Here is a 24,829-nt window from a genome sequence, read left to right as displayed (position 1 = left end):
ACCATCACAATATACCAAGCTAAGAAATATCCTTTTTTATGAGAGGGATTTACAGGGATTTAGATTGTCCCTGTCCCCAAAGCACCAAGGTAGCACCCTCACTTCTGCTACCACACAGATATCAAGTATATTGCAAGTATGCAGTAGCAGTTGACTGGAGAAGGAAGAAAATAATTTTTTTAAAGTCAAGCTGTTCCATTTAAAAGAATTCACATTTGCTGTTGCATTTATTTCTGTAATTTGATTTCCTAGGTTAACCCTTCAGCTCAGGATGCCGAACTGGGGTGGAGGAGCCAAGTGTGGGGCCTGTGAAAAGACAGTGTACCATGCTGAGGAAATCCAGTGCAATGGAAGGAGCTTCCACAAGTCATGCTTCCTCTGCAGTAAGCTGGGCTGAATGGTTTCACATCACAACACCCCCATAGCTCTGTATAACTCTTCCATTAAAGACAGAACATTTGTTTTTGTATTACTTGGCAGGTAGTCTTGCTGCCTTTTACCTGGAGCAATCTGCCTCTTGGGCTCCTGGCTTTTCTTTGTCCAAACATGAGAGGATTTTGTCAGGGACATGAAGGTGCTGCAGAATCACAGTATCTAAGTCCATCTCCAGGACACCCTTCCTTCTGTCCCACAATGTGGCACACCACAGGTTTGCTTTGGGTTAAAAAGCCCAGCAGAACTAAACAAACAGCACTCATCAGACAGATGGATGATTACTTCTTTACCTTTAGGAGATGATTACTTTAACAGTGAATCCTGACATTAATTTGTTTCACACCAAAAAGCTGAAGGACCCTGGTGTCATCAAAACCTCCCACCAACACTCTGCACGTACCTCAGCCTCCTTCCCCTGTTTCATGTAGTCCCATTTCACTTACTCTTCCCCTCCACACTCCTCTGTGATGTTTGGCTTCCAGGAATTTTGCTTTCTCTGCAGAAGAGGCAGAAATTTGTAAAAAAAAAAATCATTTCAGAGAGAAGGTACCAATTCAGCTCTGTTTGCCCTTTGTGGAGAGGGAGAGAGCAAACAATTTGCTAAGAACTAAAGATAGCTGAAAAGTTTATCTTGCAGACAATACTTGGGATTGGTACCTTTGCAGTACGACTCCCAGCGGGACAGTTTAGGAGCCACTGAATCCAATTTTCTCCCTCCCTTTCTGGAGGGACAGACACTTCTTATTTGGAGGCATCAGACTAATTTTACATGCTTAGCTGATACAGAGCAGCTCTTTGCAGAATGAGACCAAAGGACACACCTGAGCTGTCTTTGCCTTTCTCCAGGTGCCCTAAAAGCGATGCCTAAAAGTCCAAATGATGCCTTTAGTGATGCCTAAAAGGCCAAGTAAGAAAGGATTCCCTCAAAAAATTTTCAGTTAACTGACAACCTTCAGCCAATTCTTACAGAATGGTAAAAGGAAAATCTCAGTCTCAACTAAAACCTTCTTAATGCTTCCATGTTCTGCCTATAACAATAAATAGTAAATAAAAATAAAGATCTGTCCTAATAGAGCATAGTTATGAATATTTCTCAAGTGTAGTCTTCATTGTTAGTACAACTGAATTATTTTCTTTTAGTGATTCATGATAAACAACTTACATTCATTAGCTCTATCAAATATTTGGTTTGTTGTGGTGCTTTTCTTGGTTTGTTGTGGTGTATTTTGTTGTGGGGTTTTTTTTGTTTGTTTGGTTGGTTGGTTGGTTGGTTTTTTTAATGTTCCTTTATTTGCCCCTTATTTTAAGTCTGAATTAATTATTAATAGGTTAGACACTTAAAATAGTATTCCCATCAGAAATATGTTTAAGGTCAAAACCTGAAGATGCATCTAAATTGCCCAGCTGGCATATAAAAGGTATGCTAATTGGCTTTACTTTCCCCCATGATTCATATACACTATTCAGTAGCTCTGGATGCCTCAGGATCATGTATCACATTCATAGGCTTTTCTATGAACCATTTATAGGATTTCATTTCTCAACAGAAGGAAAGCAATTCTCCCCAGCCTAAACTCGGGCATGGAAACAGTTAGTTTAGCTGTACTTTTGTATATTTCTATATAAAACTATTTAAAATATATCCTCTATTTCATATTGTATTTGACCAGGTACACAAAGCACATCAGTATTTTTTGACCAAAGAGTTCAATTTCAGCAGAATTATAAACTACTCAAAGTAACCTGTTAACACAGGAAGAATCAGACAAGCTAAATTATTTATAACACTCTCCGCTCCATAGTTTTTCCCTACAAGTATTGCAAGAGAGAAATTTGTTTCCAGCAGTCCCTCCTTCCCGTGCAGACTCCTGCTTACCTGCAGATTGATGTTTCACTGACAGCTTTTACCCAAAGTGCAGCTGTGGGGGACATTTGGCAGGATCTCACGCCATCAACCTGGATCTCCTCAGCGCGGGCGGGAGAACAGGATCTGCTGGCAGATGACAGGTCTCAAAGTTATTTCAACAATAGCACTTCAAGAGCTTTTGCTCCATCTGTCGTGGTGAATTGATACCCTCTCCCTAAGGTACCAGAAATAGAAACACTATCTACTGCTAGAGTTTCCATCATCCCTTCACTCCCTTAGCAAATACAATTATCATCTCAAAGCAAGAGTGTAGTACAGAAGTGCCTCATTTTACTTCTGTTAACTATAAAGGTCTTTGCAAATTATTTCTCCCTCCATGCAATACAAGGAGGAGGAAAGCCACAAAGATAACCAGAGAGCTGGGGATGTATAACTAGTCATACTGCCCCTTAACAGCAACCTGGTCTGGGGGTTGGAACTGCATGATCTTTTAAGTCCCTTCCAACCCAAATCATTCTAGGAGTCTACAATTAAAGCTGCAGAGGTTCCAGGATGTAAATTCCCTGTGGTGGATAAATTGGATTCAGAGGAGGACATTTAAAGTAAACATGGGGGAAAGGGGCTAATCAACCCCTCAGGTAGCTCCCCCAGAGCTTGCACTTCAGGCCACTTTCAATACTTCTGTATTTCACAGCTTTCTGTTGCAAACGTGAACTCAGCAACTTGGTTTTCCAAGCTATCAATAGCCCATGACAGGAATGCCTTCTGCAGGGTAAGCATTTGTTCTAAGGAACCTGGAGAGAAAGTTCTTGCCTATTTTTCCCCCACTTCTAATCAACCACTGCTGAACAGTGAACAGTTTGTGAGAAGTACTGAAATAGTAATTTTTTAGCATACTGGAAAATCCTGGTTTTCAAGAGAGACTCTGAATTGAAACATCTTCCTCTCTCTGTGGAGTGGAGGCTGTCTCACACTGAGTTCCCCAAGTGGTGCAGCAAACACAGGCACACACTCCTCACTAAGTAGTGAGGAGTGTAGCTACTGTATTTTTCCCCCATTCATTATTAGAGGACATAATTTGTAATTTGTATTTGTGTTCCCTGATGAAAGCTGGGCATTCCTATGACACCTTCTGTCCAAAAGTCTGCCAGACCTTTCTTAGTGAGCTAAGCTAAGCTGTCATTCTCTGTACCAAAGATGATTTGAAAGAGCACTGTTTGGGAATAGCTACAGCCACACTCCTGTCATCCTGGAGGAAGTCTGACAGAGCTGACACTTGCTTTGCCTTGGTGCCACAGCTCCAACAAACAAATAATGATAAAAAAACCCCAACATGTCCTGTCTGACTCCAGACAGGAGTCGAGGTTAAACCCTCTCTCAGAAACACACCGTGTCAAAACAGCCTGGGCTGAGCTGAGAAAGCCACCACAGACTCAGAGCAAGTATTCTGAAAGGGCCAGATCAATGTCCCTGCAACCTTCTTTCCCCCTTTTTTTAAGGTTTGGGAGTTTAGGATGGCCAATTTCAATCTCAAGCCCATTTTAAGCTTCACAGATCTAGATTTCCCTGGGGTTGCAGGATAACTTCAGAGGGGCAAAAGAACAACAGGTTATGTGCACACACACATACCTCCCCCTTACTTCAGCAACAGCTCAGTTTTATACTGACAAGTTTTATACTGACTGGCTCCTTTCCCCACATTTTTAAATCTAAACAAAAAGAAATACTAATTGCAATTATTTTAAACCACATAAACTCAAATTTGAAAAAGCAAATGCTGATATGTGCCTTTCTCTCCCTGTTTTCAGTGGCTTGCAGGAAGGCTCTGGACAGCACTACAGTAGCAGCTCACGAATCTGAAATCTACTGCAAAACCTGTTATGGGAGAAAATACGGCCCCAAAGGGGTTGGCTTTGGCCAAGGGGCTGGATGCCTCAGCACTGACACCGGAGACCACCTGGGCCTGAACCTGCAGCAGTGAGTCAAACCCCAGGGACAGCTCCTTTTGCTGATCCTACTTGTCTCTTACCAGGGTGTTTTATATATTGCATTCTGTTTCCATAACAACATCCAGCATAAGGAGCAGAGCAGACTTTCCTACACCCTTTCCTTCCATAGACACTGTAATTTACAGTTTTTAATGATGCTCAGTCTCTTTAAGCCTCCTTTACAAATTATACTCTCCTTCAGTAGGTAATTATTCTGTAGAAGCAGCCTTTATATGCCACCACACATGTAAATATTCACTGCAATTGCAATCTGCCATTTGTAGCATAGTGGTAAAGTCACATTGACCATAGAAAAAGATTTTTTTCTTTTTCCTGTTAGAGGCTAAAATATAGTTAACGTTTTACTCTTAGAGAAATAATCACACTACCCCATACTTTTAGCACTCCTCTCAATGGGGGAAATAACATTTCTAACATTTCTCAATGGGGAAATAACATTATCCTCCCTGTGGTTCTAATAACACTTACAAACACACTGAGAATGTGTTTGAACAAAAAAAATATTCTAGTGGGATACCATCTTCCAAAAGCACATAATTAGCTCTGACAGTTCATTTTTATAGGATTTTCCTGCAACTCTCAAAGCTGCACAATTCTACATCAACAATGCTTCTTCTTCCCTCTGGTGGTCTGCTATAAAGAAACCAATTAACCAATATACTGTGCAGGAAATAAAAGCTTAAACAATGTATTTAACTGTAGCTCCTTGTGCCATACAAATACATTATGGGCAGAGCTCTGCACCAAAAACTGTTGCATCCTGTGGATAAAATGAACTGTTTCAGTCCGACTATCTGATAATTCAGAAATCATTCTGTGAAAGGCTTTATGCACAAAGATTTAAAGCACAAAGACTAGAAATAAAAAACAAAGCTACTTTTCTGATGTCCTTTTGACCCCAGGCCAGGTAAGAACCCCAATTCCCTGTCCATATGTTTCACTGCCTAATGAAACTATGGCATGCAAAACCTGAATTTTTATTTTCAGTTTCATGAGTACCAGCAGATAACAAGTGACAAAGACTAGAGACATCTTTTCCTTTTATTTTCCCTGTTGCCTCTCAATGAGAGAAAATTGGTTTTTACTTCAGTTTTCATTAAATATAATCTTTTGTGCACGTGGCTGCTGCCAGCTCCATGCATTTAGCCCAGAACAGGTAATATCAGAGCTTACAGTACCAGCTTCTCAATCATACAACACAAAATTCAATAGAATACTTTGATTTTCTTCTTTTTTTATCCCCTTTTGCATGTCAGAGATGAGCAATTCAAACTAAAAAAATGATTAAATGAGCAATTCAAACTAAAAAAATGATTAAATCCTTTTTCTAAAGAAGATAACATTTTTAAGCAGCTTTAAAAACTTCTGTTTTAGGGGGTCACCAAAGCCTGCTCGCCCCTCAACACCAACTAATGCTTCAAAGTTTGCCAAAAAGATGGTAGATGTGGATAAATGTCCCCGTTGTGGCAAATCAGTGTATGCTGCAGAGAAGATCATGGGAGGAGGAAAAGTAAGTAGTGACTTCAGCACTAGGAAAAAAAACCCCACCATTTTATAATGGTGAGAAACTATAGCTAAAGGTCCTCAATAATTTAAATTTTCATTCATAAAGAAAACACATGGGCAAATTTGCAAATTGCTACAACAGGTTTAAAATCTTGTCCTTTTTGTGAATATTTTTCAATTTCTTGCTTCTTACTGATGTCTGAGGACCAAGCACAGATTACTGTACAAGCTGGCTCTTCCTCCATCTCTGGGTATATTTATAAACATTTATGTGTAGTGGCAATTGAAGATATATCAGACAACGTAACTGAAAACAGGCTAACCCAGAATGACTAAAAATGGAAGCCACAAGATCTACAATTGGTTTTTAACCTTTCCACACCACACAAAGCAGTACTTGTTTCTTGTACCTGCTGGCTGTGCACTTTCTGTGCCACACAATGAATTGTCTCCCCTTGCTCAGCCTTGGCACAAGACCTGCTTCCGCTGCGCCATTTGTGGGAAGAGTTTAGAATCCACGAACGTCACAGACAAGGATGGAGAGCTCTACTGTAAAGGTGAGAGTCAATCTAAAGTTAGTCTCTTTAGACTCAGGATTGCCATTGTGATTTACCTTGCTGTACGCTTAACACCCCCAGGGAATTTCATTTTTGTCTTTTTTTAACAACCTTCTGAAAGCAAAGAGCTACGGTAACATTGCAGTTGCAGCTTCTATTATTAACATTTAAATTTTAAAGCTATAATTTTTCTACAGATGGCACAACCTCTCAAATCTGTTCAGACCTTCTAACAGAGCACTGGCCATATCTGCTGGGCAGGCTCTTGTACCTACACAGTCTTACTCAGGAAAATAAAAAATCCACAAAGATACAAATCTTTCGTCCTCCAAATCAGAATTCTTACCAGTAAAGTTTTAAAGATATTTCCACTGCATTGGTGGCATAAAAGATAATGCAAAAATGGTAAATTACACATCTAGATGTTCTTCTCAGATGCACAAAGTTCACAGAATTCACTTGACTCCTAGAAATAGCTTTAGGGTAAAAAAAGTATGTGAAGCTTTTGTATACAAAGCTAAACTTTACAGAGAACCCCAAAGAAGAATACTGAAGTTCTGTGACTTTGGGTACAGTCTGTCAACCACAAGTGGATCAAATTGGCATATTTGGAGAAATATGCTCACCATCATCACCTAGCAGAGTTGTGATAAACAACTATGCACACATTAACCAATACAGAGTTCAAATGGAATTACTTAAATGCCCATCAATAGTTTCTGGATTCTGCTCCAGTTCTTCTTAAAAATCTCTGGTTTGCTTTGTATTACTCATCAGACCAAGTTTTACTGAGCATTTTCAGATAGGAAAGTAGCTTTAATGAAACTATTACTTAGATCTGAAAAAACAGATAATTTCTTAACTTTCTTTGAAATCAGCAGATGCAACTTCTGTGTAATTCAAATTGTAGTACCAGTCTCACTATTAAGACCTGGATAAACTTATAGGAAATACACTATTTCAGATTTCCTTCCTTTTTATCAACTTAAATCTGATAGTAATTTAAAAATGAAAACCAAAAAGACATTTACCTCTGAGAGCCTTCAGAGTACCATTTACCTCCCACTCCTTCTTTTGCAGTTTGCTATGCGAAAAACTTCGGTCCCAAAGGAATTGGGTTTGGTGGCCTCACTCAAGTGGAAAAGAAAGAGTGTGAATGAGAAGAAATGGATGCAACAGACTCAAACTGCTGTTGATGACACCAAGTGATAGCTGTCAAGTAAAACATTAAACAACACATATTGCTAAGTACCTAGGGCATTTGATTAAGATTTTCCTCCCTGCAGGAAAAAAATCATGAGTTGTATCTTAAGACATTCTTAGAGTAGATTAAAGAGGTACTATGATAACAGTAGACTCATGTTTGTGTTTAGTATAAAAAGACAAGGAACCTCATGGAACGTTATTGCTTCTTAAACTAGTACTTGTTACATTTTAGACTGGAATTTTAGACTCATAGTGCCCCATTATGATAGGGATCCCTTCTGGAGTGAAGGGCCCAGGTGTTCCCAGATAGATTGTATTTTCTTTTTTTCACAATGTTAACCTGTCTGTATTTCCACCAGCCTCCTAGCTGAGTTTTGACTATGCTGGCAACTGTGTTAGAATAAGTAGATGTTATTTGCTTTGAGACAATTAAAAATGATTTGAAACTCTCTTTCTCTGAGGGAGGTATTTCTAAAAAAACCCAACATTTTCTCAGGATACAGTGTTATAAGTTCTGTCTGTTTTCAAGCTACAATAAAGTACTTACTGCTTCACATTATTTTTATTTGTGTTTGCTTGTGCTTACACATTCTACAATGCTTCAGATAAATGGATTTCACCAAGATGAATGAAACCCGTCACAAGAATTGCATTTCACTACAGTACTTACAGTCTATTCTAGATGGTATCTGGCTTTAATTTCCTGATCTTGAACTCTTTTCCTGCTGGTTTTATTGTTACCTACTTTGACTTACATTCATATCACACTGTATAGCTGGCCCCTCCTCTTCTTGGGAACGTGGCTGACATCAGCTATTACAGATGCAGTGGGGAACAATTCCCTCTTTTTATGTGCATTGCTCTCTTCCATCATAAACTTACCCATTTTCATACCCTAACAGGGCATATATACGTGAAAAACATAAGGCAAAGAGTCAGGCTCCTTCTTATGGTTTTGTGCCCACCCACTCTTAAATACCTCACTGGTCACATATCCCTTGACTCTATTTCAATCTGCAAAAATACACTCACAAGTATGAAAGCTCTATTTTATTACATGTAAACTCTTCAAATACAAAGACTTAATAGAGATTTTCACAGCATAAGCAATAAAATGACAATATAATTGTAATATTAAGTTTTTAAACATGGACGTTCACCTTAATTTTCAAATTTGTCTTTTGTTACCAGAAAAGTAAAGCAAATGTTACCAACATAATTTTGAAATTCTGCCCCAAAAACTTACCTTTAAAAATATATATATTTGTGCCATCTCCTCACATAAAATTTTAAATAGTTTCAGCTCAAACTATACATACACAGACACACAGTGACTGTTCCATATACAAATCTGCTGTATCTTATGTAAGTTTAATATTTGAAACAATAATAAAAAATAAAACCAAGCAGCTTCAGAAGAATTTGTAGAAATTAACAAAATATCTAGTTTTATTTAGCTTTCAGCTCAACCGTTTTAGAAATTAAGCAAAATTTTACACAGAATGAACATTTTTCTCTTTTGCCGGATGAAAAAGTTTGTATTGCTTGGTCCAGTCAATGAAGTTGGGTTTGAACATACCAAAGCAACTGCACTGAAAAAAGTCTGCAAGATTCTGGAAGCATCCAAGGCTGAAAAAAGAGAAGAATATGCATTCATAAACCTAAGAAAAGAAGACTGCAAGCATGAAAAATACCACTTCACCATGAGACAGCACTTGAGATATTAACCTGTCAAGGCAGACAGCTCAGGAAGAAGAAACAGAAGAGCTCTCAATTAAGCATTATTCCTTTGCTGAACTTTTACAACACGTTTTAGATTAACACATAAGAGTAGATTAAGTTGAACTCAAATAATGCCCCACAGTTAGTAAGATCCCATCTGTTAGTACACCTGAGGAAACAGAGAAACCTTGGTACTGATTTCTCTATTAATAGAGCTAAATACTGCAAGAGAAGTCAGAAAGAGAATTAAGGTATGAACTGGTCCCTTTCTGATCCTACACAACAGACACAGAGACTGATGAACAAATTTTTGGACAGCACTCCCTCGCCCCAAAACCAGTGGTTTTGCATTTATGAAGCAGTGAAGCAAATCGGTACTGAAGAGATAACATGTTTAGAATAGAGTGTTTAAAACACTCTATTCATTAATACCCACTTGTATGGAGTCCTCCTGAGTGAAACAGGATGCTTAGAGGATTTTCTCTGTATCAGGAGATTCATTCTTTCATGTGAGGTCAACCCCAGGAACACAATCTGATTGGGAAAAAAACATAAGTAATGGTTACAACATGAACATCACAAATTAAAATCCTAGTGAGCAAAAGATACTAATAAGAAGAGAGTAAGGGGGAAGAGCCTGGACATATCTAACAAATAAGTAACCACTGCTATAACTGATGACTGAAAAGTATGTCTTTAAATGTCACTTGGGTTAAAACAGAACCTGGCAAGGACCAGCTTCCAGAGAAGGCAAGCTTAGTTGGGATGTCTGTGAAGACTGTACTTTCACAGATGTCTGCAGAAGTATAAGATCTATCACAGTTAAGCACCAATCTCCTCAGATTTTTGTCTACATTCTACCACACAAAATGGTAGAAAAAGACACCTTGATCCACAATGACACTAAATGCCATGCAGCAGTATGTTTTCAAATCACTGTGTATGAAACACAGTAGTTAAACTGTGTTAAGTAGTTAATCCTCCCTATATTTTTCCAGCATGATATCCCACTGTCTTGAACATTGCAAAATTCTAGCAGTACATGTCTAAGATTGTGGAGCTTTTTGGTTTTTGGGGTTTTTTTTACTGAACAAGATTAAAACAAGTCCTTAGCTCAGTGTGCTTAACACATATTTCAAAGACACCTGTTTCCTAAGAGCTGCTAAACAAGCTGTTTCACAGATGTTTTAAGACAGCTCTTCTCAATTTTGTTTGCATAGCCAAGCTTTTCTCTGAGAAAAACATAAACAAGAAATTTGACAGCCCTCATCAAGATAAAATCCAGGTCATATATTTTTACAGTAGCAGTGGGATTTAATACAGTCTAATAACACATGGCTGAGCTCTGCCACAGAATTTTCAACTCAGGAATAATTGTGTTACTGAGATTTCGTGCAGTTTTGGGGGCATTAATACCAGTTCTATTAGTCAAATAAATTTCTTGTCTTTAAATACAACTTTTTATAGGCTTGGAATTTTGAGTAATAAACCCAGAGCTCAGTTATAGGAATGATTTGCAGACTGTGATTCTACTTCCAACAGAGAAATGCTGAGTGCACAAGCTGAACCTGTGAAACTTCAAGGTCTGCCTTGAGATTTAAGAGAAGCACCTTGCTGTGACAGTAATCAGGGAGAGCAGGCACAGAGTTTTTATGGGAGCAAATCATCCAGGGAAGAGCTTTAATTTGTCAAGAACCATAAACTGAAGGAAAATATTACCTGATAAAGCTGAACAGTGAGCCACATAGAGGCCCACAGGGTGTGGAAACAAGCTACTGAGGAGATGTAGGAAACCCAGGGAGAGCAGGACACTGTCTGGGTGAAGTACATCCATGCCCCATCTTGATGGAAATTTGCTGCACAGTGGTTGGACCAATCTGACAAGACACACAATCAGTTAATTGTGTTTTTAAGCCCTTAAGAGCTGAGGAATGAGTATCTGCATGAAATTAATATTACATAGCAACATCCTCTAGAAATACCATGTTTCATCTACCCCGCTGCCACCTAAAAGCACCCACACAGATGTGTGAGTGCTTGCTATTCTGGCTGCATAATCTTTACACTCTGTGCTCATGATCCACAGAAAAACATCTTTGTTTTTAAAGGCTGGTGCTATAGCAATTCATCCTCAGCAACTAAATTATAAGGGTTTTCCTCTCTTTCCAATAAATTTTTTAATTTTACAAAGTAATAGTCCAGGTTCATTAACGAGATAATATACTTTTTCCTCTTCAGAATTAAACTACTTTAAAATCAAAAAGAAATGCCTGCATTTAGTATGGATATTTCCAAACTAAAAAGAAAAAAAAAAAAAACTACAATCTTTTGCAATAATGTATTTACAAACTTATTTTCTGTTACAGCAAAGGGGATCCAGATTAAAACCTGTCATCTGACCTTCTGCCACATGGCTTCCCCACTTCCTCTCTAACAAAAATGCTTCCTGCTATTTCATTTTCCATTTCCACTACAGCAGCATCTTTGTTATTGCTCAACACAAATGGAATCAGGTATTTGACCAAAGACTTAGATAGGATGCATTTTCATTTAAGCTACACAATAACATCACTGCTAAAATAAGGTATCAGTTGTGCAGGTTGTACTTGCTGGAAATGAAATGCTGAAAAATAAAGACCACATAGAGATGGATTTGAAAGCTAAATAAAACTAAATTCATGGATACATACACTGAAGAGTTCCATAAAGCAGCCAGACACCAGTCACTGTCAGGAAAAACAGGAACAACAGGTAGTAATAATGGTTCCCAAAGCCTGAAATTGAGGGGCAAAAAAGGAAAAAATAATTTCAAGTTGGACATTTTAAAATTCAGCAGTACTTGCATTTCTACTAAAGTTAGCAGGAACAAAAAGAGTCAAAACCATTTCTTATTTTAACCTCTGCCATCCACAAGAGAGCTTGGCAAGGCTGATCTCTCTCTCAATTTTGTCCTGTAAGCCATTCCAATTTATATAATAGAATTAGTTCTGATAAAGTCAACCAGGATTTGTGTCTCCTTCAGAGCATGCCTTCAGCTGTTTTAGTCTGGTGAGACCTAATTAAGCAACCACAACTCCCTCCCATGCACAATAAAATTGCCTCATATACTGAGAAGTCTAAGCTATTCAATTTGCTGTACCCTGTGTGCTTCAGAATTGAAAACATACATGTAAAAAACCCTAGACCTCTGTCAGAAAAACTGTTATATGAAGGTATTTTTTTTTCATTCCAATGATATTGCTCAAAGTTTTGAGACAACACATCAGAAGGATGTCTCAACACCTTGTAAATAGCAAACATTGCAAAAATAGCATTTAACACCAGGAAAAAGGCTGTTGGCAAAAAAAAAAAAGTGAAAAATATATTATCACAAATGTGAAGCTCTCACCTTCCTATCTTGATCATCACCAGAAATAAGCCAGAAAGGAAGAGAGAGGGTGAGATGGAAATGCCCTGCAGGGTTATCTCAGTGGCACAGCTGCTCCACTCAGAACTGTCCCTAACAGTGACAAGGGGCAATGGAAGTTCAGGAGGACACACGAGTCCAGCCCCTTCCTGCAGCTCATTCTCCTCATCCACAGCTACTGCATTAAAATGTCAGACTGTGCACACTTGTCTGCTTCTTTTAGTGTCTACTCCTGGACAGATTGTCCAAAAAAGTTTGTCTAATCCCTTTCTGAACCTGCTGACATTGCCTGTGTCTGCAAACCATTACAGCAGCAAGCTCCAAAACTTCCCTGCCTGCCATGTGGAGACATTTTTCCTTTACCAATTTTAAATCCCTAGTTCTACTATGACATGCTTGGCTAATAATTCTGCATTCACTTTAGCCACCATGTTAATAATTTTTTTCTTTCCCTTTTTAAAGTTTCAATCATATCTCCTGTTCCTTCCCTCTCCAAAGAAAGAGTTACAGATTGCATGGTGTGGGTTCTTAGGGTGGCCACTCTAACAACCCCTAAATAATCTTATTTGCTTTTCTCTCTTCCATCTAATTTCCCTCTGGCACCTATCAGAGTCCTTCAGTATCAACAGGATATTCTTGTGTCATGTGTGCTCCCTCTTTAAGGGGATAACTGTTATCTCTGCAACTTTTAAAATATGTGGCAATTTCAAATTTGATAAAACAACACACTCTCACCTACACACTGTCCAGTCCACAGAGAATGCTGATCATATCTGGCTACACATGCTTGGCAAGCAAGGCAATGCACAGATCTCAAAGGCTTCCTTACCTAGGTGAGGATGAAGGGAAAGAACATACTCATAGCAGAAGCATCTACTTTGCTCAAAATTTAAGGCATCATCTTACAGTTACCACCACATTTTGCATAATTACTGTGCCACAGACCTCACAACACAGAACATAGATGAGAACCATACACCTTAACTAGGAAAAAAAATATTGAATTTTTAAAAATTAAGATTAGAGTCCAAGGATATCAAAGTATCCCTTATCACCATAAAAGAAATGAAGAAATCTAAACAATATATAACAAACTACTTGTGTAACACTTTAGTGACAAGCAGTGAGGAAAAAGGATTTTTATGGCAGTATTGAGTAAAAGGCACGTTCACAAAAAAAAAAAAAGTACAAAAGCCCTACTTACAAGACATGATGTGCAAAATGTTCTGAAGTCCAAGCAACCAGCTTCTGCAAGAGCTATAATGTTCTGAAAGATAAAATATTTTGTGCTTGCATTTGGATAACATTTCCATAGGTGCTATGAATATTTCTACACTAGGACTTTTGCAGTTTGTAAGTATTTTTAGTGCCAAGCATGAACAGGAGTAAGAACTCACTATTTAAAGAGATGCACAAGAAAAAACAAACCAGTGAAGACTAATGCAGCTTCACCCACACAAGATTACTCAGAAAAGTATTTCTGTGTTGCCAAAATTAATAAATGATGTGAATTAAATATTCCTTAAAATGAGATGGCACCTCTCATATAGTCAGCCAGACTTCAGGGAGATGAAGCCTGCTCCTTTACAAGGACAGAACATTTATGAGTCCTGTGGCAATATGTTAAAACTGCAGTTTGTTCTCCCTGGCAATTGGAAGAAATACAACCTCAATGAGAGCCATGAGATCACAAAGAAAATGCTTTCCTTAACCCATAGGCTGGAGAGACCAGACACTAAATTCTCTACTGACTGGCTGCCCATGATTTCTTTTGGCTACTATAAAACAGTAAGGAAATAGCATGTGAGTTGCACGATGCTCAAGCACAAAAAAAAATTATACACATCCTCAAAGCACATGATAATATTTAAATAATTACTAGCATATGATATATAGGAAAGCACTGGGACTATTTCTTTCTAACCATAGACAACTGAAACAGAAACCATGCAAAACTAATATTTTTTATAAGTGAAGTTCTATGTGAATTCATATCACAGATAACACCAGTGGGTCTGTACAATCTTTGGCCAAAGCTCATATTTCAATGAGAAGATAGAGGCAAGGAAATTATAGCAGGACAAGGAAGATAAGAAAACAAGCAGTAGAAGGAGAAAATCTCCAAGATCTCTGTTGTTAAACAACATTGCTAAAACCTCTTTAAGGAAGAATATTTCATTGCTTTCCAGTTTAACAAAGCTGCACATGATGACAAGCAACCACCAGAAGTTGCTGATACATGTTGCACCACCCCAGCCCTTCCATTTGTTTTTACAAAATCACCTACCTCTTTTCTTTCTTCTTCTGAAGTCTTTATATATCCAGGATCAGTACTCCAGGTTTTATAGAAATAATAGAGAAGACCCATCATGCTGAACACAGCAGTGATTTTAAGAATTACATTTGTGTGTGTGGTATGTGATAGTCAGGTTAAGGACTATATTCTTATAATTCAGAACACCACTATTTGTCAAACTAGCAAAATATTCTAAAATTAGTTAATACTACTTTACAAGCAAGACACAAGAAGGAAAAAATTTACTTTCACTTTAACAGTGGGATCCTCTCTGTCCTTCCAACACCATCTTAGAGAAATGGAATATTCTGTCCAGTTTGAGTGCTGAAGAAGACTTTTACCGCTGTATAAACCTGCATCACAATATGGCTCCATGTCATCCTCCTTAAAAAGTCCTCAAGAATTCTGCTTTTGAATATTTCAGAGGTATGAAACAAATTTGATTTCTTTTTTCCCCTCTGGAGCTTTTGTACTTTATTTAATCTTTATTTAAACAATACCAGTTAGACATGCAGAGCTATAAAGCTTCTGGTAGCTGTGAGATTCGTTTGGCTGCTGCACCACCCCTCACTCAAACAGGCTCTTATTCAGTCTTACCTTGTCCCATTCATTTCAGCCAAAAGCAACTAAATATACTCATTCAGAAAAATGTAACTGAAAGTCATCCTGAAACTATTTTTGTCACACAATAAAAAGCCCAAACACACACTGCTAAACACTTCTGAAGATAATTGGACATTAGGAACACCATTTTTACACTATGAACTAAAACCATCTGTGTATCAGATGACTGGGGAAGAAAAACATGTCAAGATAAACTGTCTCTACACAGCAACAGAGGAATACGCAGCGGGACTAGTTTAATACAAATTAAAGTCATGCATCAACCTTAAGAGCTCAGGCTGCTAAAGAACAGTCCCTGCTGCCACCAAGGACCAGCCAGACAGAGAGCTCAAGTCTAGATTGCATCTCCAGTGACTCCTCAGTCACTTCATGAACTCCAGGGAAAATAATTTTTAAAAATCCAGGATGGCAAGCTCAAAAAGATGTTAGCTCATAAGACAAAACAAAAAGTTGTTTTGTCTTATGAACTAACAACACTGCAAACAGTTCTAATTAAAATCAAGGCGACAACTTATGAAATACTGACACAAACACCAGCTGTGTTTGTTACAATGCAGTTGCAGGGTGCAATTATGGAAGTCAAAATTATGGTGTGTTTCTTGTGGATACTACTGGTCTATTTGCACTGGTATTGGTTTTTTGGAGCTCAGAGAAATCTTTAGTTAGAATGGCTGGATTTTCATTCAGTCCAGAGGAAGTCTGACAGACAAATATAGCTAACTAAAACCCTGAAAACTTTTAAAACACTGTGACCAGCTCCAGAAGGAAAACACACTCATGAGAACAAGGGTTGGACAGTGAAATGGAAACCTATCCCCTGGCCCATCTCACCCAGCTATGGTTAGTACTTCAAGAATACTGCTATGCTCACCATCTTCAGCAGTGTCCAACTCAAATCCCTACCAGTGGAATTTTTTTTCCTTTTAACTTAGATTACACCAATAAAACAAAACTTAAACCTTCACAACAATTGAATAACACCATTTCCATTTATACAAACATGTGTGTGAATCCCCAGCAGGAATACACTTCATCAGTTCATCAAAGTTAATCCTGATAATTCCATTAAGGACATCTTAATTTGGAACAGTACAAGAGAAAATGTAATTTAAAGGCTGAATTAAAAATTAATTAAAACTGTGTAGCAATACATTGTAGCTGCTTTAGTACAAAATTATTTGCAGTTCTAAGTATCTTCCTAAAGGCTTTTTCACACAACTTAATCGATAAACGGATGCCCACTGTGTGACAAAAGAACAGGGCACTGGAAAGAGAGCACAAACTACTAAAATGTTTTTGTACTCATCACTGAGAAGCCTCTTCAAAGCAAGTAAATGTCAGATAGAAATTAATTCACTTTATACTAAAGATTCAATGTAACCTGTGAATAAAGACAGGAGACTGGACAGTCTACTTTGCAGGAACACAAAGAAATTTCTTCTTTTTTTTAGGGAGGTGGTGGTAGAGGATGTTGTTTTTAAAGGCAGGAGCATGAATACCACCAACTGTCAAATGCTTATCATTTTATAAGGAAGAGATGCTTTCAGTATTATTATTAAGATACGTGTTACCCAGTTATAGTACATGACAAAATACATCACTGTACAACAGTCTCAGTGAGGGAGATTTAAAGAGTGATGTGTAGATGCTAACAGAAATCATTAGTTTTATAACACCTTCATTCTGATATTCCAGTAACATATGAAATAGGTCAGGTTATAAAGAAGACAAAAATCTATAGACAAAAGAAGGTACAGAATTTTAGTCTGTGTATCATTTTAAAATCACTTCGCCCCTTCCCAATGGGATTAAACCAACCTTACTAGACATTAACAGTCACATGGAATTCTCTGGAATCTCTCATCACAGTTTGCACAACCAGGTTTAGATTTACAAGAAACTCCAAGCAGAATTGCATTTCTTGAGTATAAAGGATATCAGGCAGGAACCAGAAAAACCAGGTCATGGACATCCAAAAAACTGAACTTAGCAGAAATGCTGTGGGAAGGTATCTTAGATTCTTGAGCCCCACGAGTTGCCTGAAAGAACATTAAAAGCATACATATAGGGCGTTAACAAAAACAAAACTGAAGAGTGCTCTGCTCCAGCACAATATTATATATCTGAGAAGTGCAGTAGGACTGGTTGAAAAGTCCCATCTCTGTCTATTTGCACACAGATAGCATTACCATATCAGTGACCACTGACTTTGGCAGGATAAGTGAGAAACAGCTCAGGATAACACGGGGGGGGCTGGGGAGCAGGAGAGGGGATGGCTCATTAAAACTCATTTTGTGACAGAATATAGCAGGAAAAAGTTGTGATAAAGGACATTTCTGAGCAGATATATCAATGTCTGCCAGATACAGACCATCAGTAACACTCTGACAATAAAACCAGCTAACAGACTGGGTTTGGGGTTTTTTTTTTCAACTCCTTCAGTGACAAGAAACTATTATTGTGTGCACCTAAATACATTCAATTATTATGGTCACTCATTCTAAAAAGTACATGCATTTAAATTCTCCACACATCGTACAACCATTTCTCAGGAGGTATCTTTTATGTTAACTGAAACTAAACTTTGAAAGAAGAATTATGCATCAGATGCTTTTTAAAGTGTCTTTGCCAAGTAAGTACATAAACAGAGAGAAAAAGCCACAAACCTTACAAACAGAGACATCACAAATAGCAGGCTGAGAAGCAAACCTCCTTTTAAAAGCCAAGAATCAGAACTTAAGTCCATGACGTATCCAATGGCCCACATGAATGTCAAGGAAGATGTTAACATCAGGAAGAGCTGTTAAAATTATTATTGTTAAAATATGACAAAGTACTCAAGCAGGTCTTACTTAAAAGTATTCAGTTCATGTAATGACAAATGCTGAAAGACAATAAGATAGGACAAGGTGACACATTAATACATCAAAAGCAGGGGTGAGGTATGACATAAAACTCTCACCCAAACCACTCCAATGTGCTTTTAAAGAATTCTATTTTGTGCACCCAAATTCATAAATCACTCTCGTTAGAGTTAATTTGCATGTCACTCTAAACACAGCATGCTCTTGTTTTATTTCTACTAGTTATTACTCAGGAAATTACCTCATATTTCTCTACTATTTTCAGTAACCTGTTATTTCTCCTGGTTCTCATTTTTTCTTCCTCTTGTAGCATGTAAACCATGAAGTGATTCTGACTTTGGTAAGCAATGTCAAGCGGCCTCTCTCCCTTTAACAACAAATAGGGTTATTTATTTATTCATTCATTTATTAATTACTTTACACATAAATACTCTCACTTTTAACAAAAGCAAGAAATTAATATAGTTAAAACAAGACTAACTGGGCAGTTACTTCCCAGCCCCACCTCCCCCCCCCGCCACTATTTTTTTTTAAGGTAAAGGTAAGCTAAATTCAGAGTACTAACATGCTTAAATCAGAGCTTTGTAGCTTTGAAAACTGATACTTGTAGATAGACTGCAGCTGTTTATCTGTTGGACTGCTTCCAATAACATATCTATATAGTCATGGGAATCTATACTTTCAACATTTATGCTATCAGTTTCTACAAATATTAAGTTGAAGCCTTTCATATGTGATAACCTTTTGAATGTACAAACAGGCATTGCCAACCACCAGCTTTCACAGGAGGACATTCAATTAATTTGAAGTCTTTATGAGTCTGACTAGACACTAAGAAATGTATTTTTTAAAATCTGCCCAAGTCCTCATGACAATGTCTTTAAGTAGAAAACAGCCAAATGGATAAATGAAAAAGAAATTAAACAAGGTCCTGAGAAAATGAAACTAATTAAACACCCCATGAAAATGAAACAAAAAAGGGTGAGGGAGCAGAATCAAGTCAAAGGACACAATTACTGTTCAGGGAACACAAGGTGTGGCTGTTCATTACACAAAGGTTGCAAAGAACCTCTGCATTCATACTTTGAGCCACACCTCAAGAAAGGTACTAACTCCCTTTTGGGAACGACTAAGAACACCTGCTCTTAGCCAAACCCTGCTGCAATTTACATCCAACATGGAGAAGATTGAGATTTTTCTTTACATTCATTTTATACATTCATGCTACATGGGATAAAATATCACAAAGGAAATCCTACCTTAACATTTTTTATGTCCAGGCTGGCACCAGCTTCCAGCAACAGATCCACTGCACTAGTATTTCCTGAGGCTATTGCCCAGTGCAGTGCAGTATTCTTTTGAACATTGTCTACAGCATTGAGAGAGGGGTTGAACTTTAGGAGAAACTTCATGGGTTCTGGTCTAGATGAAAATAAATTATCAGAGTTAACAAACAGGAGATAATCTAGACTGGAAATGAAACTTTTCAACATATAATGCCTTCTCACAACCAGCTCATCAATGGTACGTCCATGTTTAGAATTTCTCACCTGCCCCAGAAGTAAGGTAACATCATCATTTCTCCAGATGATGTTACCCTACCATTTTAACAAATATGAGGTACATAACACAGGTTATATCTTCTACAACACCATAGCTTGTATCTCCCCATTTATTAGTTCTAAATGCATTTTACTGCATCCACACCCATTTGTTTTCATTTTGCAGAAAATACCATAAGGCTGCAGATGATTTAGCCACAAACCTAAACTTATTTAAGAAATTCCTTTCACTTTCTTTGCTCTATCCAATGAGCATTCCCAACTCTGGATCTCTGAAACACCTCATATTTTTGTACAAATGGAAGGGAAAATAATGTCAGTTAAAAAAAAAAAAAGTAAGGAAAAATTCACCTCACTGCTTCTTGAGTACAATACAATAGACTTTTCTTCAGTTATTCTCTACTTACCCAATGGCTTTTTGTGCTGTTAACATTAAAGGTGTTTGTCCATTGAAGTCTGTTGTGTCTATGTTCTAAGAATAAGAAAAACATAACAAGCAAGTGATTACCAGTGATCTCAGGAAATGGTGGAATTTGGAGCTATATAACTGATTTAGCTTCACTAATGAACAGAAAAAAGACAAATCAAAATATATCAGCCAAGAAGCCAACACTTATTTAAAACTTTTTCCTCCTTCTATAAGTCTTGCATGTAATTCCTTTCAGAATATTCTGAGTTTCTATTTAAGGAAATTTTTTAAGGGAGAGACTCCACTAAGGATATTTTTAAGTGAATCATGTCAATTGTATTTCTTGTCCTCCTTGCAAAGAAATACTATCAATAAGAAGAACCTTGTAAAGCAATGCTAACCATATTCCTTGTGTAAATAGATGTACATAAAAGATGAAAAGAAAATACATAAAACAGATTTATTAAAACAACAAAGAAGGACTACGTATCTCAAGACATAGGTAAATATCTAGCCTAAATTTTCTTCCTTCTTCACAACAAAGGTTTCCTTGCTTTCTCCCTCCATCCATCATTACATTGGCGCAGATTTACTTAAAAGAATTATTCACATGGATATTTTTAGTACAAGATAGGTGGGCCAACAACTTTATTAAGCCTGTGATATACACCACTGCACCTACATTCCTGAAGTCAGTTACTCTGCCTAAAAAGAACTTCATGAGAAAGAAAATAAACTTAGCAAACTTTTAAATCCTAATGCTAGATTGTTTCTCAGAATCACTCTAGATCATATAAGAACTCTCTTGTCATTTTTATTAGCATGTTGTTATACTTGCCATCAATTCTGCTCATTTCACATATAAGCTAAGAGACATCAACTACCATGGATATAAACCAGAAATTTCTAATGAAAATTCAGACCTAGTCTGATCATTTTTTCTGCATTCTTCAATTTATGGAAAACTGCATAGATTATTAGTTACAAAGCAGTAATCAAATCATAAATACTTCATGATGTCTACACATCATATGCTGCTCTGTGTTCCCATGTTTAAAAGCCATTGGTGATTTCACAGCACCACAAATCCACACGACCTTAACAACACTCCTAAAATGCAGGTGAATCTGGATGTGGGGGATGACAGGAATAGGGAAGAGCATTTAAAAAAATTATATATACAAATGCCTAAGTTTGTCTGTGCTTCTAGCACATAAAAATAGGTGTAAAATCACTGTTTTTCATCTAGGGAAAAAAAACCCGGTTAATTCTGGAATGCCTCCTATACACAGGCAGCTACTCATAAGCAGAAAAGAACATTTGGGGCATCAGCAACATACCTGGCCTTTTGCTATGAGGTAAGCTATGATGGGCATGTGTTGGAACAGCACTGCTAAATGAATGCTACTGAATCCTTCCCCATCAATCAGACTGGGATCCGCTCCACATTTCAACAACAACACGACCATCGGAAGGTGTCCTTGTCTACAACAATATGTGAAATGAAACTATAGAGATGATTTTAAAAATGGATATTTTAATGAAAGCATCGCCTTTGTAATTCTCACAGGCATCCCACAAAATATTTCAGCTTCTCATGGCTTTATTTAGGAAATCATATTAAATACATACAGCCTAATAAATGAGCCTAGGGTGAAGCGTTAATTTAGACTACAGTGCTTATTCTACAGTAACTTCTCCTGTGAGCAGTCATCCAAGCCTCTGGCTCTGGCAAAAGACTGACAGTCCAGAAGAAAGCACTCATCTTCCAGCAGGAGACTTCTCACTTGGAGAAGTTTTCCCAGAATAATTATTTCAGGTTATGTTTTCTCCAGACAAGCAGTGCTTTGCTCTCTGAATCTCAGAAAATGCTACCACAGCTTTAAATACCGATAGATTTGCAGTTAGGGGTTGCAAGCAGCACTACCTGGTGGCCCAGTGCAGGGGTGTAGAATTCAAATCTCCACCAAGCTGATCCACTACGGCACCTTTGGAAATGTAATATCTGTGTAATAACAGCACAATAAGGTCAGGAACAGACACAATAAAATAGCAAAACCTTACACTAAAGATAACATAGCTAAAGGAGTAAATGACTCATAATAAAAAATTCACTGGAGAAGCAAATGGACAAAAGTGGTTTAGCAGTAAGTAATGCTGTTTCAAGAAAATGTTGAAGAAAAAATAGTCATTAGCAAGGTACTTCTAAAATCAGTTTTCATCTTTGTTACAGAAACAAACCCAGGAAAATCTAATGATTTCATGTACTACGTGATTTCACATATAAAGAAACGGGCTACCTTTACATTTCAGTGATATTTTCACTAAGGTAAGTGCATTAAAATTTGAATTCTACCCTTCTCTTCTCAAAGTGATTATAGGTACCAGTGGCAGAATACACTGTGTTACTGTCACAGGGACTCCCAGCTTACTTTACCAGCTCCTGTCTGTTGTTTATTGCTGCCCAGTGAAGAAGAGTCACATTTTCTTTGTCTGGTTGTCGAACATCATATCCTGCTTCTACCAGTTCTTTGCATCGTTCTAGCATTCCATACCTTAAATGAGAAATAAAAAAAATCAATTTACTTATAATTTTTCAGTATTCTTCAGTCTGGAGACATTTACATCCTAAAGAAAAAATACATCTCAGTAAGCATCACCCAGCAGATCCTACTGGAGCAAATTCCACATTGCATTCAATGGAAGTCTTGTAAAAAGAGTGGGGCTGTGCCTTGATGACTAGAATTTTCTACTTAAACAAAGCTGCTCGAAATGTTTTTATTTACAGTAGCAACAGTAAGTTATTTTTCTTCTTCCACTACAGGGAGAAAATGAAACTGAAAACGTTTCCTTTGTAAAAATATCCAGCCTGGCTCATATTTGAGGACACTCCCATCTATTTCAACACTCTGCACACTCAGAACATGTACTTACTGTGTAGCCTTGACAATATCACAGGTGCTGGGGTCTTCAGCAATGGGATATGGGCCTGGGAGAACCTTATCTTCATGGACGCTGTGGCTCCTGTGCATATGAGGTCGATGAGGCCCATGGCAATGGCTTTTACACTGATGGTTAACAAAACAATTATTACCCACTGTTATTTATCGGCTGCACACCACACACACCTCCCCCTTTACCAGAAGCACTCACTGGGCGCAGTAGGTTCTGTTAATACAAACGAAGATGTTAATTCAAAGCACAGTTAAAGCCTCCTGGCAAGAAACCAATCCTTTCATTTGCGGAGGGCAGCAGGGATGGGGTTAAGGTGCATCAGGATAAATTACAGAGGCGTTCAGCACCCTGCAGAGCTGGTTCCCGACACAGCAGCCTCCCCAACAGCGCTACACTCCAGAAACCACAACCTAGGGCCTTGGGGAGGGTTTGAAACGCACTTGGCAGCCACGGTGCCACCCGTGCAGCCAGAAACCCGACGCGAGGGAACAGACAAGGCACACGCAGGGCATGACGCGGACGGCTCTTGCCCGGGAGCCCCCGCCAGACCCCGGCGGCACCGCGGCCGCCTGGGTGCCACCCTCGCCACCTGCCCGGGGCCCGCGGCCGCGCTCCGCATCCCCGGCCTAGGCAGCGCCGGCTCCCAGCCCCGCTCCAGCCCCGGCGCTGCCTGGGGACTCCCCGCTCACCGCCGGGCCGCTCCCCGCCATGCCCGCGGCCCCGCAGCTTCCTGCTCCCGTTTCCTGGGCACGGCTGCGGGGCGGGGCCGGGCAAACACGGCCCGGGTGGGGCGGCTCCGAGGCGGGGCCGGGGAAGCGCGGGGAGGCCCCGGGGAGCCTTCCCTGAGGCTGTCCCTGCCGCTGAGGAGCCGCTTGGGCGAGCGGATCGGCGGCTCCCGTGTGCCTGAAATGGTTCCTTCCCTTTTACCCAGGCAACCACACCGAAAAACTCTGTTTTCGCTCAGGATCCCCCCCGGGTGGCGGACAAGGCGAATTGTCTGCTGGCGAATTTTTCGGGGCTTGTGCCTCAGAATGTGGAAGCGATCCCTCGGTGAAGGCTCTGGAGCATGTCTGATGAGGAGAGGCTGAGGGAGCTGGGGGAGCTCAGCCTGGAGAAAAGGAGGCTCAGCGGGGACCTTGTGACCCTCCACAATTCCCTGAAAGGAGTAATGTCACCTCCTTGTTGGCCCGGTTCCCAGAGGAGTTCAAGGCCATTTGGGACCATTTCCACCTAAAGCTGAGCCCCAGTGTCCCTTCATAATGACCGCCAGGGTGAGGGAGGGAGCCGCCATTTTAGGGCAAGCTGTGAGGGGCAAGTGGTCAGCCCCCGAAGAAATGGGGATAAACTGGGAAAACACCCAAGCATGTCAAACACCCATAAGCTTCCCAGGTGAGGTGGGACCCTGGCAGCC

At 38.9% G+C, this 24,829-nt stretch overlaps 2 protein-coding genes across 5 annotated transcripts; one reads left to right on the top strand and one right to left on the bottom strand.

The window, feature by feature from the left end:
- The first annotated feature begins 271 nt into the window (after nucleotides 1-271).
- CSRP3 (cysteine and glycine rich protein 3) lies at nucleotides 272-7,534 on the top strand. Its single transcript, XM_066552161.1, has 5 exons — nucleotides 272-383; nucleotides 4,111-4,279; nucleotides 5,686-5,821; nucleotides 6,281-6,374; nucleotides 7,455-7,534. The coding sequence occupies exons 1-5, from the start codon at nucleotides 272-274 to the stop codon at nucleotides 7,532-7,534; spliced, it is 591 nt and encodes a 196-aa protein (XP_066408258.1).
- Nucleotides 7,535-8,615: 1,081 nt separating this feature from the next.
- On the bottom strand, nucleotides 8,616-24,213 carry ZDHHC13 (zinc finger DHHC-type palmitoyltransferase 13). 4 transcript variants are annotated; one of them, XM_066551571.1, is made up of 17 exons: nucleotides 24,108-24,213; nucleotides 23,398-23,531; nucleotides 22,896-23,018; nucleotides 22,391-22,468; nucleotides 21,804-21,948; nucleotides 20,462-20,526; nucleotides 19,752-19,914; nucleotides 18,734-18,859; nucleotides 18,295-18,428; nucleotides 17,567-17,667; nucleotides 14,996-15,126; nucleotides 13,913-13,975; nucleotides 13,444-13,537; nucleotides 11,993-12,076; nucleotides 11,022-11,179; nucleotides 9,739-9,836; nucleotides 8,616-9,209 (listed from the first exon to the last, which is right to left on the bottom strand). In XM_066551571.1, the coding sequence occupies exons 1-17, from the start codon at nucleotides 24,126-24,128 to the stop codon at nucleotides 9,074-9,076; spliced, it is 1,854 nt and encodes a 617-aa protein (XP_066407668.1). In that variant the 5' UTR covers nucleotides 24,129-24,213; the 3' UTR covers nucleotides 8,616-9,073. The 4 variants fall into 4 exon arrangements, with proteins under 4 accessions (XP_066407668.1, XP_066407669.1, XP_066407670.1 ...); XM_066551572.1 differs by lacking the exon at nucleotides 24,108-24,213 and adding an exon at nucleotides 23,617-23,871; XM_066551573.1 differs by lacking the exon at nucleotides 21,804-21,948 and having other exon boundaries at nucleotides 22,901-23,018.
- Between the last annotated feature and the right edge of the window lie 616 nt (nucleotides 24,214-24,829).

The sequence above is a fragment of the Molothrus aeneus genome, chromosome 6 (assembly GCF_037042795.1).
Source record: "Molothrus aeneus isolate 106 chromosome 6, BPBGC_Maene_1.0, whole genome shotgun sequence".
NCBI classification, from domain to species: Eukaryota; Metazoa; Chordata; class Aves; order Passeriformes; family Icteridae; genus Molothrus; species Molothrus aeneus.
The sequence above is the reverse complement of the archived record's forward strand: the minus strand, read 5'-3'. Positions and strand labels throughout refer to the sequence as shown.

Excerpts from the sequence above, each read along its gene's own strand:
- ZDHHC13 (XM_066551571.1), bottom strand. The coding sequence starts at position 24,128 with ATGGCGGGGAGCGGCCCGGCG. Across the intron at positions 13,538-13,912 it reads CATTTTGCACATCATGTCTT|GTAAGGAAGCCTTTGAGATC; the intron begins GTAAGTAGGGCT and ends ATCCTCACCTAG. Across the intron at positions 12,077-13,443 it reads GTGGACTGGACAGTGTGTAG|GCTTTGGGAACCATTATTAC; the intron begins GTGAGAGTGTGT and ends CCTCAATTTCAG.
- CSRP3 (XM_066552161.1), top strand. The coding sequence starts at position 272 with ATGCCGAACTGGGGTGGAGGAGCCAAGTGTGGGGCCTGTGAAAAGACA. Across the intron at positions 5,822-6,280 it reads AGATCATGGGAGGAGGAAAA|CCTTGGCACAAGACCTGCTT; the intron begins GTAAGTAGTGAC and ends CCCCTTGCTCAG. Across the intron at positions 6,375-7,454 it reads TGGAGAGCTCTACTGTAAAG|TTTGCTATGCGAAAAACTTC; the intron begins GTGAGAGTCAAT and ends CTTCTTTTGCAG.